Source organism: Hyla sarda, chromosome 12, assembly GCF_029499605.1.
Source record: "Hyla sarda isolate aHylSar1 chromosome 12, aHylSar1.hap1, whole genome shotgun sequence".
Lineage (NCBI taxonomy): Eukaryota > Metazoa > Chordata > Amphibia > Anura > Hylidae > Hyla > Hyla sarda.
This window is the reverse complement of record NC_079200.1, coordinates 70,516,959-70,536,702: the sequence shown is the minus strand read 5'-3', so window position 1 is coordinate 70,536,702 and position 19,744 is coordinate 70,516,959. Positions and strand designations below refer to the sequence as shown.

Here is a 19,744-nt window from a genome sequence, read left to right as displayed (position 1 = left end):
AACATTTGACATTTTTCTAACTTAGAAACTTTCTGCTTGTAAGGAAAATGAATATTCCAAATTATATATTGATTCACAAATACAATGTCTACTTTATGTTGACATCATAAAGTTGACATGTTGTTTTACTTTCTGAAGACATGAGGGCTTCAAAGTATAGCAGCAATTTTCAAAATTTTCAGAAAAAAATCTAAATCAGAATTTTTCGGGGACCAGTTGAGTTTGCAGTTGATTTGATGGTCTTTTCTGTGAGAAATACCCCATAATTTACCCCATTATAGAAACTGCACCCCTCAAAGCATTCAAAATGCTTTTGGTGTTTCACAGGAATAGCAGCAAAGGGAAAATTCAAAATCTTCATTTTCTACACTCTTATGTTCTTGTAGAGCCAAGGGGTAAAAGGAGAGAAATCTTTGCATCTCAAACTTGCAGCCAAGAAACTTACCGTATACCCCGCCGTGTGAATGTACCCTGTAGGAGGGGGGGCAAAACAACTCCCAGCATGCCCTTTGGCTGTCCGTGCATGCTTTGGTATGTCGTTATGCAACAGCTGGAGGCACACTGGTTGCAAAATGAGTTTACTTGAAGACTTAAAGGGGTAGTCCAGTGCTGAAAAACTTATCCCCTATCCTAAGGATAGGGGATAAGCTTCAGATTGCGGGGGGCCTGACCGCTGGGGCCCCCTGCGATCTCCTGTATGGGGCCCCGGCTAACTGGCCAGATAGTGGGTGTCGACCACCACACGAAACGGCAGCCGACACGCCCCCCTCAATACATCGCTATGGCAGAGCGGGAGATTGCCGAAGGCAGCGCTCCGGCTCTGCCATAGAATTGTATTGAGGGGGCGTGTCAGCCGTAGCTTCCATCGGTTGGACGCCCCGCGATGTGAAACTTATATATGTTTTTCAGCACTGTATATCTCATTTAACTCAGTGTTTTTGCAACCAGTGTGCCTTCAGCTGTTGCAAAAATCAACTATCAGCATGCCCGAACAGCCAATAGGCATGCTGGAACTTGCAGTTATGCAACAGCTGGAGGCATAGTACTAAAACTCCCAGCATGCCCTTTGGTTTCCCATGCATGCTGGGGGTTGTAGTTATGCAACAGCTGGAGGCACACTGGTTGCAAAACACTGGAATTTTGTTACTTAGTATTTCACAACCAGTGTGCCTCCAGCTGTTGCAAAACTACAACTCTCAGCATGCATTTAGAGTCAGAGTATGCTGGGACTTGTAGTTATGCAACAGCTGGAGGCACACTACTGCAACTCCCAGCATGCCCTTTGGCTGTCCGTGCATGCTGGGAGTTGTAGTTATGCAACAGCTGGAGGCACAAATGTGCCTCCAGCTGTTGCATAACTACAACCCCAGCATGCACAAACTACCAAAGGGCATGCTGGGAGTTGTGCTTGCACCTTCTGCTGTTGCATAACAGCAACTCCCAGCATGCCCTTTTGTGCATACTGGGAGTTGTTGCTAAGCAACAGCAGGAGGCCAGCCTTACCTCCTGCTGCTAAAAATCTGCCTGCCGCCATCAACTTCTCTCATGGGGCTACGATGCCAAGGATCGGGGGCCACAGGTGAGAACTCCCTGCTCTCGCCCTCCGGAACAGGGGTGGTGCGGGTACTGTTAGGGATACCCCCACAGCAGGAGTCCGGATTCTGGTCGACGAATCAGGACCATCGTGAGGTGGCGCCAGTGCCACCTCCTGCTACTAAAGGATGATGGCTGCACCTATTTATTTTAAATTTTTTTCTTCCGGGCCACCGGGGACCTGATTGGCCCAGGATTGTGGAAAATCGCAGATTTGAATTGATTGGTGATTTGCGGCATCCCAGTCCAGTCCCTGCCCGGCGAGCAGCAGGGACCGTAAATACTCAGGATATACAGGCCTGCATACGCTCTATGTCCACAAGAGGTTAAAACAAAGGGATTGTGGATGTTGAATTGTAATGTCAAACCGCTCCATCTGCTACTAGGGGAAACCCTGGAGGCCTCTTACACATTAGAGGATTGACCAGACCTAACATTCCTGCTGGGTACTTCAAAAAATCTAATAGACTCCAAATAATATGGACACTGTAGAAATAGTGTACAGTCTCAACTTTTTTTTCTGTTGAATGATGCTTCATTGGGCAGCAAGGTGGTTGAAGCTGCCAGATAACTAAAAGTGCTGCTTATACCTCCTTTTGGTCATTTTATTTTGTTGGCTTTCCACCCTTTGTTCTGAAACGGCAATTGAACATAGGGTGCAGGTCCAACCAACATATACATCATTGCAGAGCTGTGATGTCCAATTTTACTATGTTGTTTTTCGCAGATGTATGACTACAGTCTAGACATGTGGAGCTTGGGGTGTATGCTGGCCAGCATGATCTTTAGAAAGGAGCCTTTTTTCCATGGCCATGATAACTATGATCAGGTGAGATGCTGCATCACTTATTAATTTCCAAAGAGGATTCTCTAATTTTTCTGTAAAAAGGATTAGTTATTAAATCACTTTGTGGGAGACTGCCTGAAAATAGTAGATATTTTATGAATAGAATCTGTGTGGATCAGATTGCCAGGAGTGTATGGAGCTAATTAGGGCTGCAGCTAATGATTATTTTAAAAATCTTTTTTTATCGATCCGAAAAAATGTCAAAATTCCGAAAAAAAAGGGGGTTCAGCTGATTCTACTTGGAAAATGTACAGGGTGGGCCATTTCTATGGATACACCTTAATAAAATGGGAATGGTTGGTGATATTAACTTCCTGTTAGTGGCACATTAGTATATGTGAGGGGGGGGGGGGGACTTTTCAAGATGGGTGGTGGCCATTTTGAATCCAACTTTTGATTTTTTTTAATAGGAAGAGGGTCATGTGACACACATGGAATGCTCGGACCTGACACCCATAATGTGGTGGTGCACCATCTTGCTGGAATAACTCAGGGAATTTGCCAGGTCCGAGCATTCCTAGGTGAACAGTCTCCTGGAAAGGGGATTGGTCGTTGTGGGCCAGTTAAATGGTCTCCCCAAGGTCTCCCGATCTGACCCCCTTAGAATTTTATCTTTGGGGCCATCTGAAGGCAATTGTCTATGCTGTGAAGATACGAGATGTGCAGCACCTGAAACTACCTGTGCTAGTATTTCTCCTGCGGTGTTGCTATCAGTGTGTGAAGAGTGGGAGAAGAGGGTTGTATTGACAATCCAACACAATGGGCAGCACATTGAACACATTTTATAAGTGGTCAGAAACTTGTAAATAACTCATGAAAGAATAAAGTTACGTTAAAACAAAGCACATCATTGTTTTTCTTGTGAAATTCCCAATAAGTTTGATGTGTCACATGACCCTCTTCCTATTGAAAAAAATAAAGTTGAATTCAAAATGGCCGCCATGGTCACCACCTATCTTGAAGTTTCCCCCCTCACATATACTAATGTGCCACAAACAGGAAGTTAATATCACCAACCATTCCCATTTTATTAAGATGTATCCATATAAATGGCCCACACTGTATAATGGCCATATTAAGTTTCAAGCATGTAATGTGACCAAACAGCAGCAATTTTTTTTATTTATTTTTTAAATATATACACGTTTATGCCAGTTGCTGTTTAGGATCATTATTTATGATCCTGTACAGAAAAGTGTAAATTTGATATTGCCGCATGGGTAACTGTCTGAACTATTAAAATGAAATGTTAATGATTTACTAATATTTTAATAGTTCAGACAGTTACCCATGCGGCAGTATCAAATATGTAAAAATAAAATATATATATATATATATTATTTTACATTTTTGCATAGCAATAGGAAAAGGGATCAAATTTTTATTGGGGGAGCAGTTAATTTACATTTTTTATTTTTATTGCACCCGACCCATGTCTGTAGTACAGACTCTGTAGTACTACAAATACTAGGGTGCAAATTCTCTGCACACACCCCCATGTATATAGCAGTGTATATGTACTACATACACACCGCTCTACCCATGGGGATACGTGCAGAGCATTGCACCCTTGTCTGTAGTACATACACTAGGATGCAATGCTCTGCACATACTACCATTTGTATAGCAGGGTGTCATGTAGTACACACACTGCTATACACATGGGGGTTTGTGCAGAGCATTTCATCCTAGTGTCTGTAGTACAGAATAGCGTGCAATGCTCTGCACACCCCCCACCTGTATAGGAATGTACACACTGCTATACATATGGGGGTATGTACAGGCTGCAGAGCATTGCACCCTAAGGTCTGTAGAAGAGGTGCAATGCTCGGTCTGCTCTGCTCATACCCCCTATGTGTATAGCAGTGAAGGGCAGAGCAGATACACACACGGAGGGAAGCCCTGGGAGGATCACCGGCCGCCAGGGCCACAGCACAGTGTGCGCTGTAATGGAACCTTAACCTACCGTCCCGGGGCCTTGGAGGTGGCGGCAGAAAATGGAGGGTCACTGATCCTTATGGGCTGAGTGGGGGAAAATACAGGTAAAATGCTGGCGGGGGAGGACACAGTTAGGAGCAGCAGCCTCCTAACTGGTAACACTGATCGGAGGGTGGAGCTGAGAGTCTCAACCGGAGATCGCCAATGAGGCTGCAGCAGCCTCCTGACCGCGGACAACGAATCGGGTGATTATTCGATTATGGGATTTGTCGACAACTAATCCAGTTATTGAATTTATCGATTAATCATTGCAGCTCTAGAGCTAATCCTTCTCCAAGAAAGGCATCAGAATAAAAATCCTACATATTTCTGACATGGATAAGTAAAAGATTGTCTCTACAAAAGTCTGTTGTCCACACCGTGCATATCTAATCCATTGGATACAGAAGACAAAACAATGTCCGGTTACTTGACAGCTATGAACCCACTCTATATGCATTTGTGTACATACAAATTCATATGTTGCAACACATACTCTATTATGGAGTCCTAGTTACCTAGAAACATTGCCACACAGGACCCGTGACTGTAGTAGATGCCTTCTCTGAGGAGACTGTAATCCAAAACACCTTTAGTTTAGTTTGGATATGAGCGAAGTTACAATAATTCGATTCATCACGAACTTCTCGGCTTGGCGCTTGCTGACTTTATCCTGCATAAATTAGTTCAGCTCCGGTGGGCTGTAGACTCTCCTAGGGCACTGTCCACCTTTTCCAGCCCACCGGAGCACCTGAAAGGTGAACTCATTTATGCAGGCTAAAGTCAGAAACTGCCGAGCCGAGAAGTTCGTGATTAATCGAATCACTGTAACTTCACTCATCTCTAGTTTAGATGTTAGAAGTAGAGGTGAGCTAACTTACAGTAAATTCGATTAGTCACGAACTTCTCGGCTCGGCAGTTGATGACTTATCCTGCATAAATTAGTTCAGATTTCAGATGGGCTGGAAAAGGTGGATACAGTCCTAGGAAAGAGTCTCCTAGGACTGTATCCACCTTTTACAGCCCATGGAAGCACCGGAAAGCTGGTTAGAAGTGTTAACCTGTTTTGCAGTCATATTCACCAGATGCTGTTTCCTGTAGAACACATTTTACTGTTCAATTCTGGTTGAGTGTACATTTTTTTTTTTTCCTCTTCTACTTCTTAGTTGGTGAGGATAGCCAAAGTACTAGGGACGGAAGATCTTTATGACTACATTGACAAATACAATATTGAACTGGATCCACGCTTCAATGATATCCTGGGCAGGTGAGTAATTTTTACTTCAGACCCCATTCTTGGGTAATGCTTCCTGCTTCTCTACTGCAGGACAGAAATTACTACTAAATTTACGGCATTTCTCGAGCGCTTCATTGAGGGACACAGGACCATTGGATTGAGCCCGCTGCTCGGGCCTGCCTTTGCTCCGCCCACCTCCCTGCCCATCGCTGCAGTGTCCCTAGCTCGGGTGGTGCAGGCACACGCCACCCGGCTTCACAGTGGGCAGTTTCTTTGTTCTCTGCAGGTCCGGAGCTTCGGGCATGTTACTGAATTGAGCCCGCGGCTCGGGCCCGCACATAGCTCCGCCTACTTCTCGGAGCAGCGCGGCATTCTTCCTGGCCCTCCCCCTAAACCTACGGCCAGTCTTCTCAGCACGTGCTCCATCCTCCTATCCCCTGGGAGCACGCGTGCGCATTGGGGGCTGTACCTCTGGGTCCCCCTATAACGTGTCTTCACACGCTCAGTGGCTCCTCACCTCAGCGTGTACGTGCCTTGCTCTGCTCAGCTGCTCTCCGGACTCCTGTTCTACTCAGCTCCTCTCCTGCTGACCCACTGTGGTTCCTCCAGCTGTTTCCAGGACTCTCCCCGGACACAGGACCCTGGGTGAGCTCGCTCCTAGTCTGTACTCTCTGGTTGTCTGACTTACTAGTGCTTCCTAATGTCCGACCCCAGTCCCGACCACCCCCCCCCCCCCTCCTCTCTTTCCGGCAGGGTACCACTGCGCTGGTCACCTACTATGCCTGCTTAAGCTGCAAGGCCAAACTGCCAGGCGGTTCCTCCGAACCCACCTGTACGCTCTGTACCTCCTTGCGTCCAAGTACTGTCCTGCCCTCTGCCCAGGATGGCCCTCCAGTCAGCGGTCGGTCTGATCCCGCTCCGGCTTAGGGGGAGGGCGAGGAAGAATGCCGCGCTGCTCCGAGAAGTGTGCGGAGCTATGTACACGCCCGAGCCGCGGGCTCAATTTAGTAACCTGCACGCAGCTCCGGACCTGCAGAAAACAAAGAAACTGCCCACTGTGAAGCCGGGTGGCATGTGCCTGCACCGCCCGAGCTAGGGACACTGCAGGGAGGTGGGCGGAGCTAAGTGCAGGCCCGAGCCGCGGCCTCAATCCAATTGTCCTGTGTCCCCCAATGGAAGCTCCGAGAGAGCATTTACGGTAAGTCCAAAATTCGACTTTTTCAGGACAGAAATTGCTACTAAATGTATGGCACTTTTATTTGTACAGCCTTCCTTATTCTTTGTATCTTTCGTATACTCAACCAGACATTCCCGTAAGCGATGGGAGCGCTTTGTGCACAGCGAGAATCAGCACTTAGTTAGCCCTGAGGCTTTGGATTTCCTGGATAAGCTGCTGCGGTATGACCACCAGACGCGTCTGACTGCTCGTGAAGCCATGGACCACCCTTACTTCTGTGAGTGCTCAGTGTCCATGTGACCGTGTTTTCTTTTTTTTTTCTTCCCCCCCCCCCCCTCCCTCTCTTTGTTTGCTCATATGTCTTTGTTCTGCAGACCCTATTGTGAAGGACCAGTCTCGGATGGGTTCCTCAAACATGCCCAGCGGCAGCACCCCAGTCAGTAGCGCCAGTATGATGTCAGGTCAGTCCCAGCCCAAGTCCAGTAACCGTGATAAGTCAGGTCAGTCATTGGAACGTGCTTAGGATTCCCTCTGGTGGTGGCGTTTTGTGAAGGATTTGTGTGTCAATCTTAGTTGTAGTAACACGATTGATTTAATGGCTGTAATGAATCTGAATCAAATGCCTCACTCCTATCTAAGGTGCAAGGGACACTGCTGTAAATGGCCACAAACCTACAAGACTAGTTTCTTAGTCCTAGTAAGATCCACAGCTGTTTTTTTAACAAAAGTACCTGTCACTTAATAAAATTTTCTAAACTAACTTAGGCTATGGTGCCGAACTACTCCTAACATCCCTCCCACCATTAAAAAAAAAAATCAGAGCTTTAAAAAGCTGTGTATCATACCTTTTTGTTCTTGCTCACATAGTGAAATCTCCCAGCAGGAGAAAGTGGGTGTTTCCCAGCAGGCATGACATCACTGAAGCCTGCTGGGGGGACCACTTCCACCCTTACATCGTTGCAGTGCTGTGATGAATAGAAGACCTCAGGCTCTGTGCAGCAGCTTTAAAGGGGTAGTCCAGTGGTGAAAAACTTATCCCCTATCCTAAGGATAGGGGATAAGTTTGAGATCGGGGGGGTCCAACCGCTGGGGCCCCCCGCAATCTCTCTGTACGGGGCCCCGGCTCTCCGCCGAGATAGCGGGTGTCGACCCCCGCACGAGGCGGCGGCCGACACGCCCCCTCAATACATCTCAATGGCAGAGCCAGAGATTGCCGAAGGCAGCGCTTCGGCTCTGCCATTGAGTTGTATTGAGGGGGCGTGTCGGCCGCCGCTTCGTGCGGAGGTCGACACGCCCCTTCCCGCGGGCTGTCGGGGCTCCGTACAGGAGATCGCGGGGGGCCCCAGGGGTCGGACCCCCCGCGATCTGCAACTTATCCCCTATCCTTAAGATAGGGGATAAGTTGTAAACCACTGAGTCACCACTGGACTACTCCTTTAAGTCTGCGTCTTTCAGTGAGCCTCTTTGCAGCTTTCAGTGAGGATCTTTGCAGCTGTCAATCAAGCTCAGTGCAGAGAAACACTTCCTGAGTTTGGTCTCCTGCCATTACAAGCATTACAAGATTTTGACCAGACGGAATGTGTTCTGGCCAAGAAGGGTGACCCCTGTGGCCTGAAGTATACATCAGAAAAACAAACATAAAATGTTTTTATTTAATGGAAGCCAATTACAAAAGTTAGTTAATTGGCATCAAATATCAAAAATCATGTTTAGTGGCAGTGCCCATTTAAGGTCTGAAGGAGTAGACAGCCAGAAGCAGAAATGGGTTGTTTAGCAAATGCAGGAGGGCCCCCAGTTAGTGACCCATCCCCTCTAAAAGCAGCAGCACAGCTTTTTACATATGCTGATAAAGTATGAACACTTGCACAGCTCTAGAAGGAGCACCCTAGTAACCTGCTATTTACCCATTGAGCCTGTAAAATAACATGTCTCTCCAAACTAGACACCGCAAAACCTAAATGATAACTTAGTCTTGCATGCTGTGTAGATATCACTAAAATAATTCCTCCATTACAGTCTTAGGTTTTTGGTCCTTTATATTGCAGTATTTTCCACTGGAAAAATTTGTTCTTCTAAATCAATATTTTACACATCAATTCTTCTATTAATATTCAATTACAGTAATTGGGCTGAGATTTATATTATAAAGGTCTAGACTCTTATAATAGAATTGACATGGTCATAAATACTGATGATTGAAGTGTAGCTAAAACTATCAGTTATAAAGGAGAGGTTTCTGGCTTGCTAAGCCTAGGTGAAGAGGTCTGCCTCTCTGACATTGCCTGTATCCCATCATAAGATCGAAAAGTCTAATGCTGGTGTTACATGTCCTTAAAGGCAATGTCAGCAATATTGAGCCTTAAAAATGCTGACAGACCTATACAGAGGTTAGGGAGAGGAGTGTATGGATACCTGGTGTCGGCATTATGTAATGACAGATTTAATTCTACTTCATGTGTCTAGAAGGTGCATCAAACCAAAAGAGGCCATCGCCTCTTAACTATGATTGAAAGCTCTGGCATCCTATTAATAAACTAGAGCTGTCAACTATAGCTGAAAAAAGGGGCAAAGGAAGCATGTGAGACAAGCCTGCTTCAGGGACACATGCGGGAAGGCCAGCTGAGACGACAAATGTTTGGTCAGTCATTTTAGTATCACCCAAACATAATATAATAATTCTATCCCCTCCCTGACCTCTGTATAAGACAGCAGTTTTGAGGGCTTAAAGCATTGTCATGGTTAAATGTGGATTATAGTGAATGTACAAACGTATGTAAAATGAACACTCCTCAACTCTATATGCAGCTCCCTTTTCTCCTCCTTTAAAACAGTTGGTCAAATACCCATAATAAAGCAGCATTATTTGGTCTGTTAATAATTTGACTCTTTATGGCGTGTCTCTATACAACGTGGTGGTGCTAGGAGTAAAGGAGCGGGCTCAGGAGCTGCTCTCTCTACATGGTAAATGATGGTGGCTGGGATCTGTTATAACACAACAGCCTCTAGGCAGGGAGATATAGAGAGGTATATATCGGAGTTACCTGAACTCCCAATGTATACCTCTTATGGAAGGCTGTGGCATATCCCGTTGTATAGACAATATAGAATATCTTAGTAATTTACAATTCACCATTAGAAAGCGTTGTCCAATGCACTATTCTGTACTGAATTAAAATAAACTTATACTCATGTCTCTGTAACGTGAACAGAATCCCAAAGTTTTTTCCTAGGGCATGTGCATGATAAAGCCCTCACATGTAAAAAATTATGGGGTCTGGGCAGGTCTGGATTTTTTCTGTGGTCAGTGTAATGAGAGGGGATTTGTTAGTTTTTTTTTTTTTTTTTTTTTTCAAATTAATCCATTAATCCATCTTTTTCTTTCAGGGATTTCCACGGTGCCAACTCCCTCAGCTTTGGGTTCTCTAGCCGGATCACCAGTCATCTCTGCAACCAACACCCTCGGGACGCCCGTAGCAGCCACTGCCGGAGCCCCCCAGTAGGGAATCATTGTCCTGGCGCCTTGTCAGGAGAGGGCAGCAGATCTGGGAAGGAGACCCTGATCCTTGGCCCCTTGTCCTGACTTCAACACCCACCAAATGTGGAGGGTTGGGGCTGCCCAAAAGAGCAAGAGAAGCCCCCTGGACGCGCCGTGTCTGAGCAGTTGCTTGTGGATTTATAGTAGTTCCGTCATTATATATAAAAAAAAAATATTATAGGCTGAATATTCTTTTTTTTTTTTTCTTTTTTTTTTTACCTTTTTTTTTTTTTGTTACGGCTCCTGGTCCACAGGTTGCCTTCATGTCTCTGGGATGTGGCTCCTGGACTGGCCCACCCTTGATTTTCCTCAGCTGTTTCCTAAATAGATTTTTTTTTTTTATAAATATATATATTTTGTTTAATCCCCCTCCATCATGACCCTTTGTGTGTGTTCCCCACCTGCAGAGAGGGGTGAGGGACCTCTTGTACCTGTCCCCTTCCTGGCTCTATGACTGACTGATGCCAGTTCTGTGGGTGAATGAGACCACAACACTGGCCCTGCATGGTCCTTCTGTTTAAAACTGCAAATGGTGGCAAAAGCAAATCCACTACTAGTTTTACTTGATCCTGTGTTGCTTTACTGTCCTTGTAGGAGAATTGGGGTAAATCTCAAAGAAATTCTAATTTAGACCTTGGAGTCTTTCCAGATACCATTCCCTTTCCTATATACAGCTGCAAAAAAAGAGGCAGGAGCCGGGCCAGTTTCAGGTGGATTATAAAGCCATCAGGTGGCGTACACAACAATGTATACTAATTTTCATAGTACCCTGTTAATGCATGCTTGGAAAGGAGACTTCACCCCCCCCCCCCCCCCCCACACACATTTTCCGGCTCGTCCTGCATTCTTTCCAAAGAAAAGCTGTCCACAGAATTGGGAATGTTCCCTGGAGAGATACTGTTACCTGCAGGCACCATTAAATTATTTCTCCCATAGGCCTGGATGTTGTCCTGCAAACAGTGTCCTTTACCCCCTCCCTGCACCCCAAGATAAAGTAGGAGCTTGTCCTGTTGACCTCACTCCTCACCTACTTTCCAGCAGGTACCCTAGCCTTTCACTTTAGTCCAACTACACCCAAGTTGTTTGAGGGACACGCCCTCCCCTGATAATTTACGTCATTCCCTTAATCTACTTTGGGGACCTGTCTTTCGGGACACCCTCTCTTTTCTCCCTTGTTACCCCAGCAGAAATCTGTTGACCGTTTAATTTTTTTCTCCTCCTTTGCACCCATCCCATTTCCGTGTCCAGCAAGAGATGTCCCAGTGACACAGACAATGCTTTTTCCTTCACATGTGACAGATCTAATGTTGGAACTATTTGGTGTAAATAAACATGGTTTTATTTATCGAGGTTAGATTCTGTCCGATGTGTAAGCCACTTTCTTGGGTGAGGGGGGGGCAGAATTTTCCTTACTGTTAATAAGTTGTTTATTTTTTGTTTCCCTCCATCCTGTATGTTCCTCATGTGTCTGCTGAGCACAGATCTGGGTGAGGCGCTGGACAACATATGCCCGCCCTTTATGAATCTTGCAGTTATATAAAATGAAAACCTTTGTAATATTTTCTGCTGCTTAAGGCTGTTATTCTACTAGAACTGATGGTATAGGTTTCGTTTTACTCTTTAGGATGTGGATACACATGATTGGGGGATTTATACAGCTGGTCGAGCTTTTGGTGTATATGACTGACAGGAGAAGAAAGCTCCCAAATGCTGCTTACAACTTACTGCTGGCCATATGTTTGAGATAGTTTGTAGCTAACAGCTACCCTTTTATGCACACATACATGCTCAGATGACTGGCAGAGAGCAGAAAGACCCTGAAACACACCCCTTGTGGCAGACTACCTGAAAACAAAAAAGTATTGAGTATGGAGAAATCCAACAGACCTTGACGACCCCCTCCCTATCCTGATGTCTGCCATATACAGGGTGGGCCATTTATATGGATGCACCTTAATAAAATGTGAATGGTTGGTGATATTAACTTCCTGTTTGTGGCACATTACTATATGTGAGGGGGAAAACTTATCAAGATAGGTGGTGGCCATTTTGAATCCAACTTTTGTTTTTCAATAGGAAGAGGGTCATGTGACACATCAAACTTTTCGGGAATTTCACTAGAAAAACACTGTGCTTGGTTTTAACGTAACTTTATTCTTTAGTTATTTACAAGTTTCTGAATACTTATAAAATGTGTTCAATGTGCTGCCCATTGTGTTGAATTGTCAATGCAACCCTCTTCTCCCACTCTTCACACACTGATGGCAACACTGCAGGAGAAATGCTAGCACAGGCTTCCAGTATCCATAGTTTCAGGTGCTGCACATCTCGTATCTTCACAGCATAGACAATTGACTTCAGATGATCCCAAAGATAAAAGTCTAAGGGGGTCAGATCGGGAGACCTTGGGGGGGCCATTCAACTGGCCCATGACGACCAATCCACTTTCTAGGAGACTGTTCATCTAGGAATGCTCGGACCTGACACCTATAATGTGGTGGTCACCATCTTGCTGGAAAAACTCAGGGAACGTGCCAGCTTCAGTGCATCAAGGGGGAAACACATCATCATGTAGCAATTTCACATATCCAGTGGCCTTGAGGTTTCCATTGATGAAGAATGGCCCCATTATCTTTGTACCCCAAATACCACACCATAAATTTGTGTTCCAACAATCTTGGAGGGATCTATCCAATGTGGGTTAGTGTCAGACCAATAGCGGTGGTTTTGTTTAACCTCACCGTTCACATAAGTTTGCCTCATCACTGAACAAAATCTTCTGCGTAAACTGAGGGTCCTGTTCCAATTTCTCTTTAGCCAATTCTGCAGCACCTGAAACTACGGATACTGGAAGCCTGTGCTAGCATTTCTCCTGCGGTGTATATAGTAGTATATAGCAGTGTATACGGATACTGGAAGCCTGTGCTAGCATTTCTCCTGCGGTGTTGCCATCAGTGTGTGAAGAGTGGGAGAAGTGTTGCATTGACAATACAACACAATAGGCAGCACATTGAACACCTTTTATAAGTGGTCAGAAACTTGTAAATAACTCGTGAAAGAATAAAGTTACGTTACAACCAAGCACATCATTGATTTTCTTGTGAAATTCCCAATAAGTTTGATGTCACATGACCCGGTTCCTATTGAAAAAACAAAAGTTGGTTTCAAAATATCTGACTTCAAAATGGCCGCCATGGTCACCACCCATCTTGAAAAGTTTCCCCCCTCACATATACTAATGTGCCACAAACAGGAAGTTATTACCAACCATTCCCATTTTATTAAGGTGTATCCATATATATGGTCCACCCTGTACATTAGATGGGTATGTCCAGCTTTTGACCTTATTCTGACAGCCACAATTTTGGGTTTAAGTGAAAAAAAAAACTTGGTTCACAATGGAACCCCTATGAAGGGCTAAGATCAGTTTATGAGGGTCCAGAAATATATATTTTTTTAAATCTATAAAGCTACAGCTTCAGGCAGTGTTCACACACTGATTTCTGAAATTACTTTGGTCTTACAGAGACTTAGAAAACCTACATTACTGCAACGTGTCAATACAGCCCCCAAACTTGACATTTTAATGGGAACCTGTTATGTACTTGTAGTCTGATCTTGCAACATTGTGTGTTACAGCAGGAGAGACTGAGCAGATTCAGTATAACTTGTCACTTAGTCATATTTTAAATCTTTTCATGCTTAGGCGTCCATCAGACAGTGCCACCCAATGATAAGACCACCCACTGGACTCCTAAGAATTAAATGGGCACTGTCAAATACAAAAATCTTTTATATGTTGTACATCTTGGAAAAGCATTAACCTTTCTAATATACTTAAGAATGTTATTTCCTTTTTAAAGAAATCATGGCTCATAAAATCATACCTTTTGTCTAAGCTGAAGCACCGGCATCGACAAAGCCCAGTAAGAGAGGGTGGGCTATCACTCTTCTGTGCTCTCTCCTGTCTGATGGCACTCCTCTGTGCTCTCTCCTGTCTGATAGCACTCCTCTGTGCTCTCTCCTGTCTTCCCCCCCCCCCCCCCCCCCCCCAACTTTCTGGACTTTGTCTATGCCAGTGCTTCAACTTGGACAACGCCATGAGTTTATTAGACATGATTTCTATAAAAATGTAATAACCTTTTCTTACAAAGTAGATTAGGAACGTTAATGTTTTGCCAAGATGTACAACATCTAAAACATTTTTGTATCTGATATGTTTTAATATTAAAGAAAACTGCTCCTGAAAATCCCACAACTAGGGGTCCCAATACCGACTGGGACATTATCCAATTCTGCAGCAGCATCAGGCTTGTCCATGAGTTATGGACAATAGATGACTCCTGGTCAAGGCTGCATGAGCAGACACCCCAATCACCCCCCACCACTACAAGGAGGGACATGTCCCTTCTGACAGGATTTCTAACACGGAGTAGAGATGAGCGAAGTTAGTGATTCAATTCATCATGAACTTCTCGGCTTGGTGTTTGCTGACTTTATCCTGCATAAATGAGTTCAGCTTTCAGGTGCTCCGGTGGGCTGGAGACTCTCTCCTAGAACTGTATCCACCTTTTCCAGCCCACCGGAGCACCTGAAAGCTGAACTCATTTATGCAGGATAAAGTCAACAACTGCCGAGCCGAGGAGTTTGTGATGAATTGAATCACTGTAACTTTGCTCATATCTAACTCTGAGCTAATAAAGGGATTTCTATAATAAATATAGATAAAAGAGGCATAGTAGATGGTCAAGATTAGGTACCGAGTAACAAAGTATTCCTGAATCATTTCTCAGAAAACTTTATATTAACCCCTTATCAACCAAGGTCTTATAGTTACGTCCTTGGCTGGCTCCTACGATATAACGCGGTGTCACGTGGTTACCCCGTGTCATATCTGGTCGGTCCCGGCATGTAACTGAAGCCTGTGCTGATAGCGCGCAACAGTGATCACAGTGCTGCGTGCTATTAACCCTTTAGACACGGCGTTCAAAGTTGAACGATGTGTCTAAACTGAAAGTAAAAGCTTCCCGGCTGATTTGGACCACCGCAGTGAAAAATGCGGTGTCCCGATCAGCTGGGACATGATTGGAGGTCCTCTTACCTTCCTCGGACACGTCCGTTCAGCGATTGCTCAAGCCTGCATCTCAGGCAGTCAATCGACCGCCGATAACACTGATCAATGCAAAGCTATGGCTTTGCAGTGAACAGTGTTATAGCCCCCTATGGGAGCTATAACACTGCAAAAAAAAAAAAAAAGTTTATAAATGTGATTTAACCCTTTCGCTAATAAAAGTCCAAATTAACCCCCTTTTCCCATAAAAAAAAGTAAATAAATATAAACATATGTGGTATCGCCGCGTGCGTAAATATCTGAACTATAAAAATATATCATTAATTAATTCTAAATTCCAAAATAACATTTTTTGGTCACTTTTTATATCATGAAAAAATGAATAAAAAAGCGTTCAAAAGTCATAAATTTTCCTGCATGTAGTTATGATTTTTTACAGACGTACGACAAAATGAAACCTATATAAAGCTGGGTTCCCATTACGTTTTCCACCATACGGGAGCACATACGGCAGGGGAGAGCTAAAAACTTGCGCTCCCGTATGTAATTCATTTCAGTGAGCCGACCGCAGTGAAACGTTCGGTCGGCTTATTTTTGCCCCGTATGCGGTTTTTCCCTACATCTCAAACCATGGTCAACCACTGTTTAAGGTCCATTTGTAAAAGCTCATACGGGGCAAAATGAGCCAACCGGACCGAACATTTCACTGCAGTCGGCTCATTGAAATGAATTACATACGGGAGCGCATAGAAAGGCATACGGGAGCGCAAATTTTTAGCTCTCCCCTGCCGTATGCGCTCCCGTATGGAGGAATTTATAATGGGAAACCCAGCCTAAGTAGGGTATCATTTTAATCGTATGGACCTACAGAATAAAGATAAAGTGTAATTTTTACCGAAAAATTTACTGCGTAGAATTGGAAGTCCCCAAAATTTACAAAATGGCATTTCTCTATCGGCTCCATTGGGCGACACAGACCGTGGGTGTATGCTGCTGTCTCTAGGAGGTGTGACACTATGGTAATAAAAAAAGTCGGCTCCTCCCAGCAGGATATACCTGCCTCCAGGCCCTGAGCTAATCAGTTTAAAAGGGTTCTCCAGTGCTTAAACATCTGGATAGGGGACAAGATGCCTGATCGCGGGATTCCCGCCGCTGGGGACCTCCGGGATCATGCACGCGGCACCCCGTTTGTAATCAGTCCCCGGAGCGTGTTCGCTTCGGGACTGATTACCGGCGACAACAGGGCGGGCGGCGTGTGACGTCACGCTCCGCCCATCAATGCAAGCCTACGGGAGGGGGCGTGATAGCGATCACGCCCCCTCCCGTAGGCTTGCATTGCGGCCTGTTTAAGCACCGGAGAACCCCTTTAAGCTTAGTGTTTAAAGGAGGTGGACATGGTCTGGAATTCTCCAGACCAGGTCTTCTATTTTATTGTTTTTCCTAGTAAAGGGACGTGTTAGCTTTTTATTCCCTTTTTTTTTTCATGTTTTCAGGTGGGGACTCGGGGACTCCGGTTCCCTGTTTCCCCATTGCGAGTAAGGGGGCACAGACATTGCGTATATTCGCTGTTAACCCCCCCCCCCTCGCCACCGGTCAGCGCTTGGGTTGGTACCTCATGGGTTCGGGTCCCCCTATATCCCTGCTCTGCTTGCTCGCGCATAGCAGCCAGGCGTGATGCAGGTGACAAAAAGCTGACTGAAGACTTCACAGAAGACTCAATTAGGTAAGCTCTTCTGACTGAGGTGAGTACATTCCTTTCTCCTTAGGTGCGGACTTGCAACCTCTCGAGACCCTCTGTTTTTGGCCCACTTTTTTTAGGTTTATGGGGCTGGCTGTACTGGGGCTTTATTTTTTCTGGGGCGAGCAGTGGCATCTTTAGGGGGCATGAGTGACTGCACTGTGTGTATGTGTTTCATACCTCACTGTGTGTGTTTGTGTTTTTTTTGTATGCGGATACGAGCCACAGCGCCTTATATGCGTCTGACAGCCGTGGCGCTTTCTCTGGCTGGGCGCACGGAGCGCCGGCTTATTTTCACTTTCTCCGGCAGCTGCTGCCGGCGTGTTTGCCGCTCGCTCTCTTCCCCCTGAGCGCATATGCGGCTGACATATGTGCTCGGGACTAGGAGCGGGCGCCATGACAGCTTCTTCCCTGTCCTCTATTAGCTCCGCCCACAGGGCCGTCGGAGCTCCCTGGAGGCGCGAAGTGTCCTCTAATCAGCGCCGTGGGCGCGAATTTCACTGTGGGAGGCCAATCCTTTAGTGCCTCTGCCTCAGGCACGCCCCTCTCTGGCTATTGGCTGGCTTTTATATTTTTATTTATTTATTTATTTATTTTTTCCCCCCCACTAGCTGCACGGAGCAGAGTTCTCGCTGCCAGGGGACACAGACTAGGGTGAGAAAGTTCCTGTCTTTTCTAATTATGTCGTACCCAGAGCTGTTCTTCCCTCTAAACAGAAAACCGGAGCGTTGGTGACTTATTTTGTCTGTAAGCACTGTAATGCTAAGATGCCTAGCTCTACTGAGCCCACTTGCTCTTCCTGCTCCCCCAGGTACCCCCGGATGCCCTCTTGGTCCCGGTGGATTCAGCTGCCCCTCCAACCTGGGTTTCTTCCCTGACCCAGTATATGGCTGACTTGACCCAAGTATATGGCTGAGGCCTCCCGGGAAGTGGTGTCTGCCTTGAATGGGTCTGCCCTGCGCCGGCCCTCTGTGGGGGCTCGCTCCACTTCCCCCACATACTTCACGCTCTCACAAGCGTACTAGGGGTGCCTCGTCCGACTCTTCCATTGAGTCCTCAGGCATGGGCGCTCTCCCCGTGGGTCCTGCCCCCCCTGTCATCTGTTCACAAATGTCGCTGTACCATGCCAGAGCCGCATACCTGGTCAGGGTCGCCCCCGCCCTCCAGGACTGCCTTCACTCGTTCACATTCTCCTGGTGAACTGGCTGACGAGGCTTCCGAATCGGCATCTGACTCAGAGGACCGCTCGGATACAGTTGAAACGGTATCTCATTGGTTGCGGCCATAAGAGACACCTTTCACTTAGAGGACCCAGGAACTTCGGACGTAACTCCTGAAGTATCCTTTCATTGTGCTAAGCCAGCACCTCAAAAGTTCAGCTCTCATGCTGACTTTGACGCCATTCTGGAATCTGCATGGAAACATCCAGACAAGAGGTTCCCGGTAATTAAGACCATTCAAGAAAGTTATCCATTTGACAAGGATCTTGTCACTAAGGTGGTTTCCCCTCCCTCAGTGGATCCACCAATCTCCCGGATCTAAAGGCCACTACACTGCCACTGGCAGATGTGGCTGCCTTCAAGGATTCCACGGACAAGAAGGTGGAGTCCTTAGCGAAGTTTGCTTCTGAAGCAGCCGGCTCTTCGCTTCTTCCCATCTTCGCCTCAGCATGGGCGTCGAAGGCCCTATCGGAGTGGTGCCCAAAACTCCGTCAGGGTATCCTAGCGGGATCCCCCTCGGAGGATCTGTCTGCTCTGGCTCTCCAATGCTCTAAAGCTGGGGAATTTCTGTGCACAGCTTCCATGCACTCAGCCCGTTGTTCTGCCTTTGCTGTGGGTCACCTAGCTGCTCTCCGCCATTCTATGTGGCTTAAAGCTTGGAATGCGGATGCCGCTTCCAAAAGGTCTCTCACTGAGCTTCCTTTTACAGGTGGACGTCTTTTTGGCAAGCGCCTTGACGAGATTATCTCTGAGGCGACGGAAGGTAAGAGTTCCTTGTTGCCTCAAAATAAGGCTCGCTCTACTTCCCAAAGGAAGTCCTCTTCCTTTCGGTCCTTTCAGACCTTTGGCCCCAGCAAGGGGTCTGAGCAGGCGCCTTCACGGGACAAGAAGGCTCCCTCGTTCCGACCGTGCCCTTCTTGGAAGTCAGACACCAACCGTTCCGGACGGTTTGCGGCCAAATCAGGCAACCGCAAACCCTCTTCCGCATGAACTGAAGCCCCCACCCGCAGTTTTTTCTCGGGTGGGAGGTCGTCTCTTGTTTTTTTTCGAGACATCTGGACCACACACGTTCAGGACTCCTGAGTCAGGGACGTGGTATCCAGCGGTTACCGAATCGAATTCGCCTCCCTCTCGAGGGATCGCTTTTTTTGATCTTGGGCCCCCGGTCTCCTTCTCTGGCGAAGCAATTTCGAGAGGCTCTCCAGTCTCTGCTTCTCCAGGGGGTTATCGTTCCCGTTCCTCCAGGGGAACGTTTTCGGGGTTTCTATTCCAATCATTTTGTGGTCCCCAAGAAGGACGGTGCTCTGCGGCCAATACTAGACCTCAAGCGTCTCAACCGTCATCTTCTC

The 19,744-nt window shown here is 46.3% G+C and overlaps 1 protein-coding gene across 5 annotated transcripts in view; it reads left to right on the top strand.

Moving 5' to 3' along the window:
- Nucleotides 1-11,713, top strand: part of CSNK2A1 (casein kinase 2 alpha 1) — a 35,880-nt gene extending 24,167 nt beyond the window's left edge. For 4 of the 5 annotated variants that reach the window (XM_056548210.1, XM_056548211.1, XM_056548208.1 and 1 more), the window contains exons 9-13: nt 2,321-2,422; nt 5,584-5,684; nt 6,960-7,108; nt 7,206-7,331; nt 10,216-11,713. In XM_056548210.1, coding sequence (XP_056404185.1) covers nt 2,321-2,422; nt 5,584-5,684; nt 6,960-7,108; nt 7,206-7,331; nt 10,216-10,331 — 594 coding nt within the window. In that variant the 3' untranslated portion in view covers nt 10,332-11,713. The remainder of the gene's footprint in view (nt 1-2,320; nt 2,423-5,583; nt 5,685-6,959; nt 7,109-7,205; nt 7,332-10,215) is intronic. The other variant, XM_056548212.1, reaches the window with a different exon arrangement.
- The last annotated feature ends 8,031 nt before the right edge of the window (nt 11,714-19,744 follow it).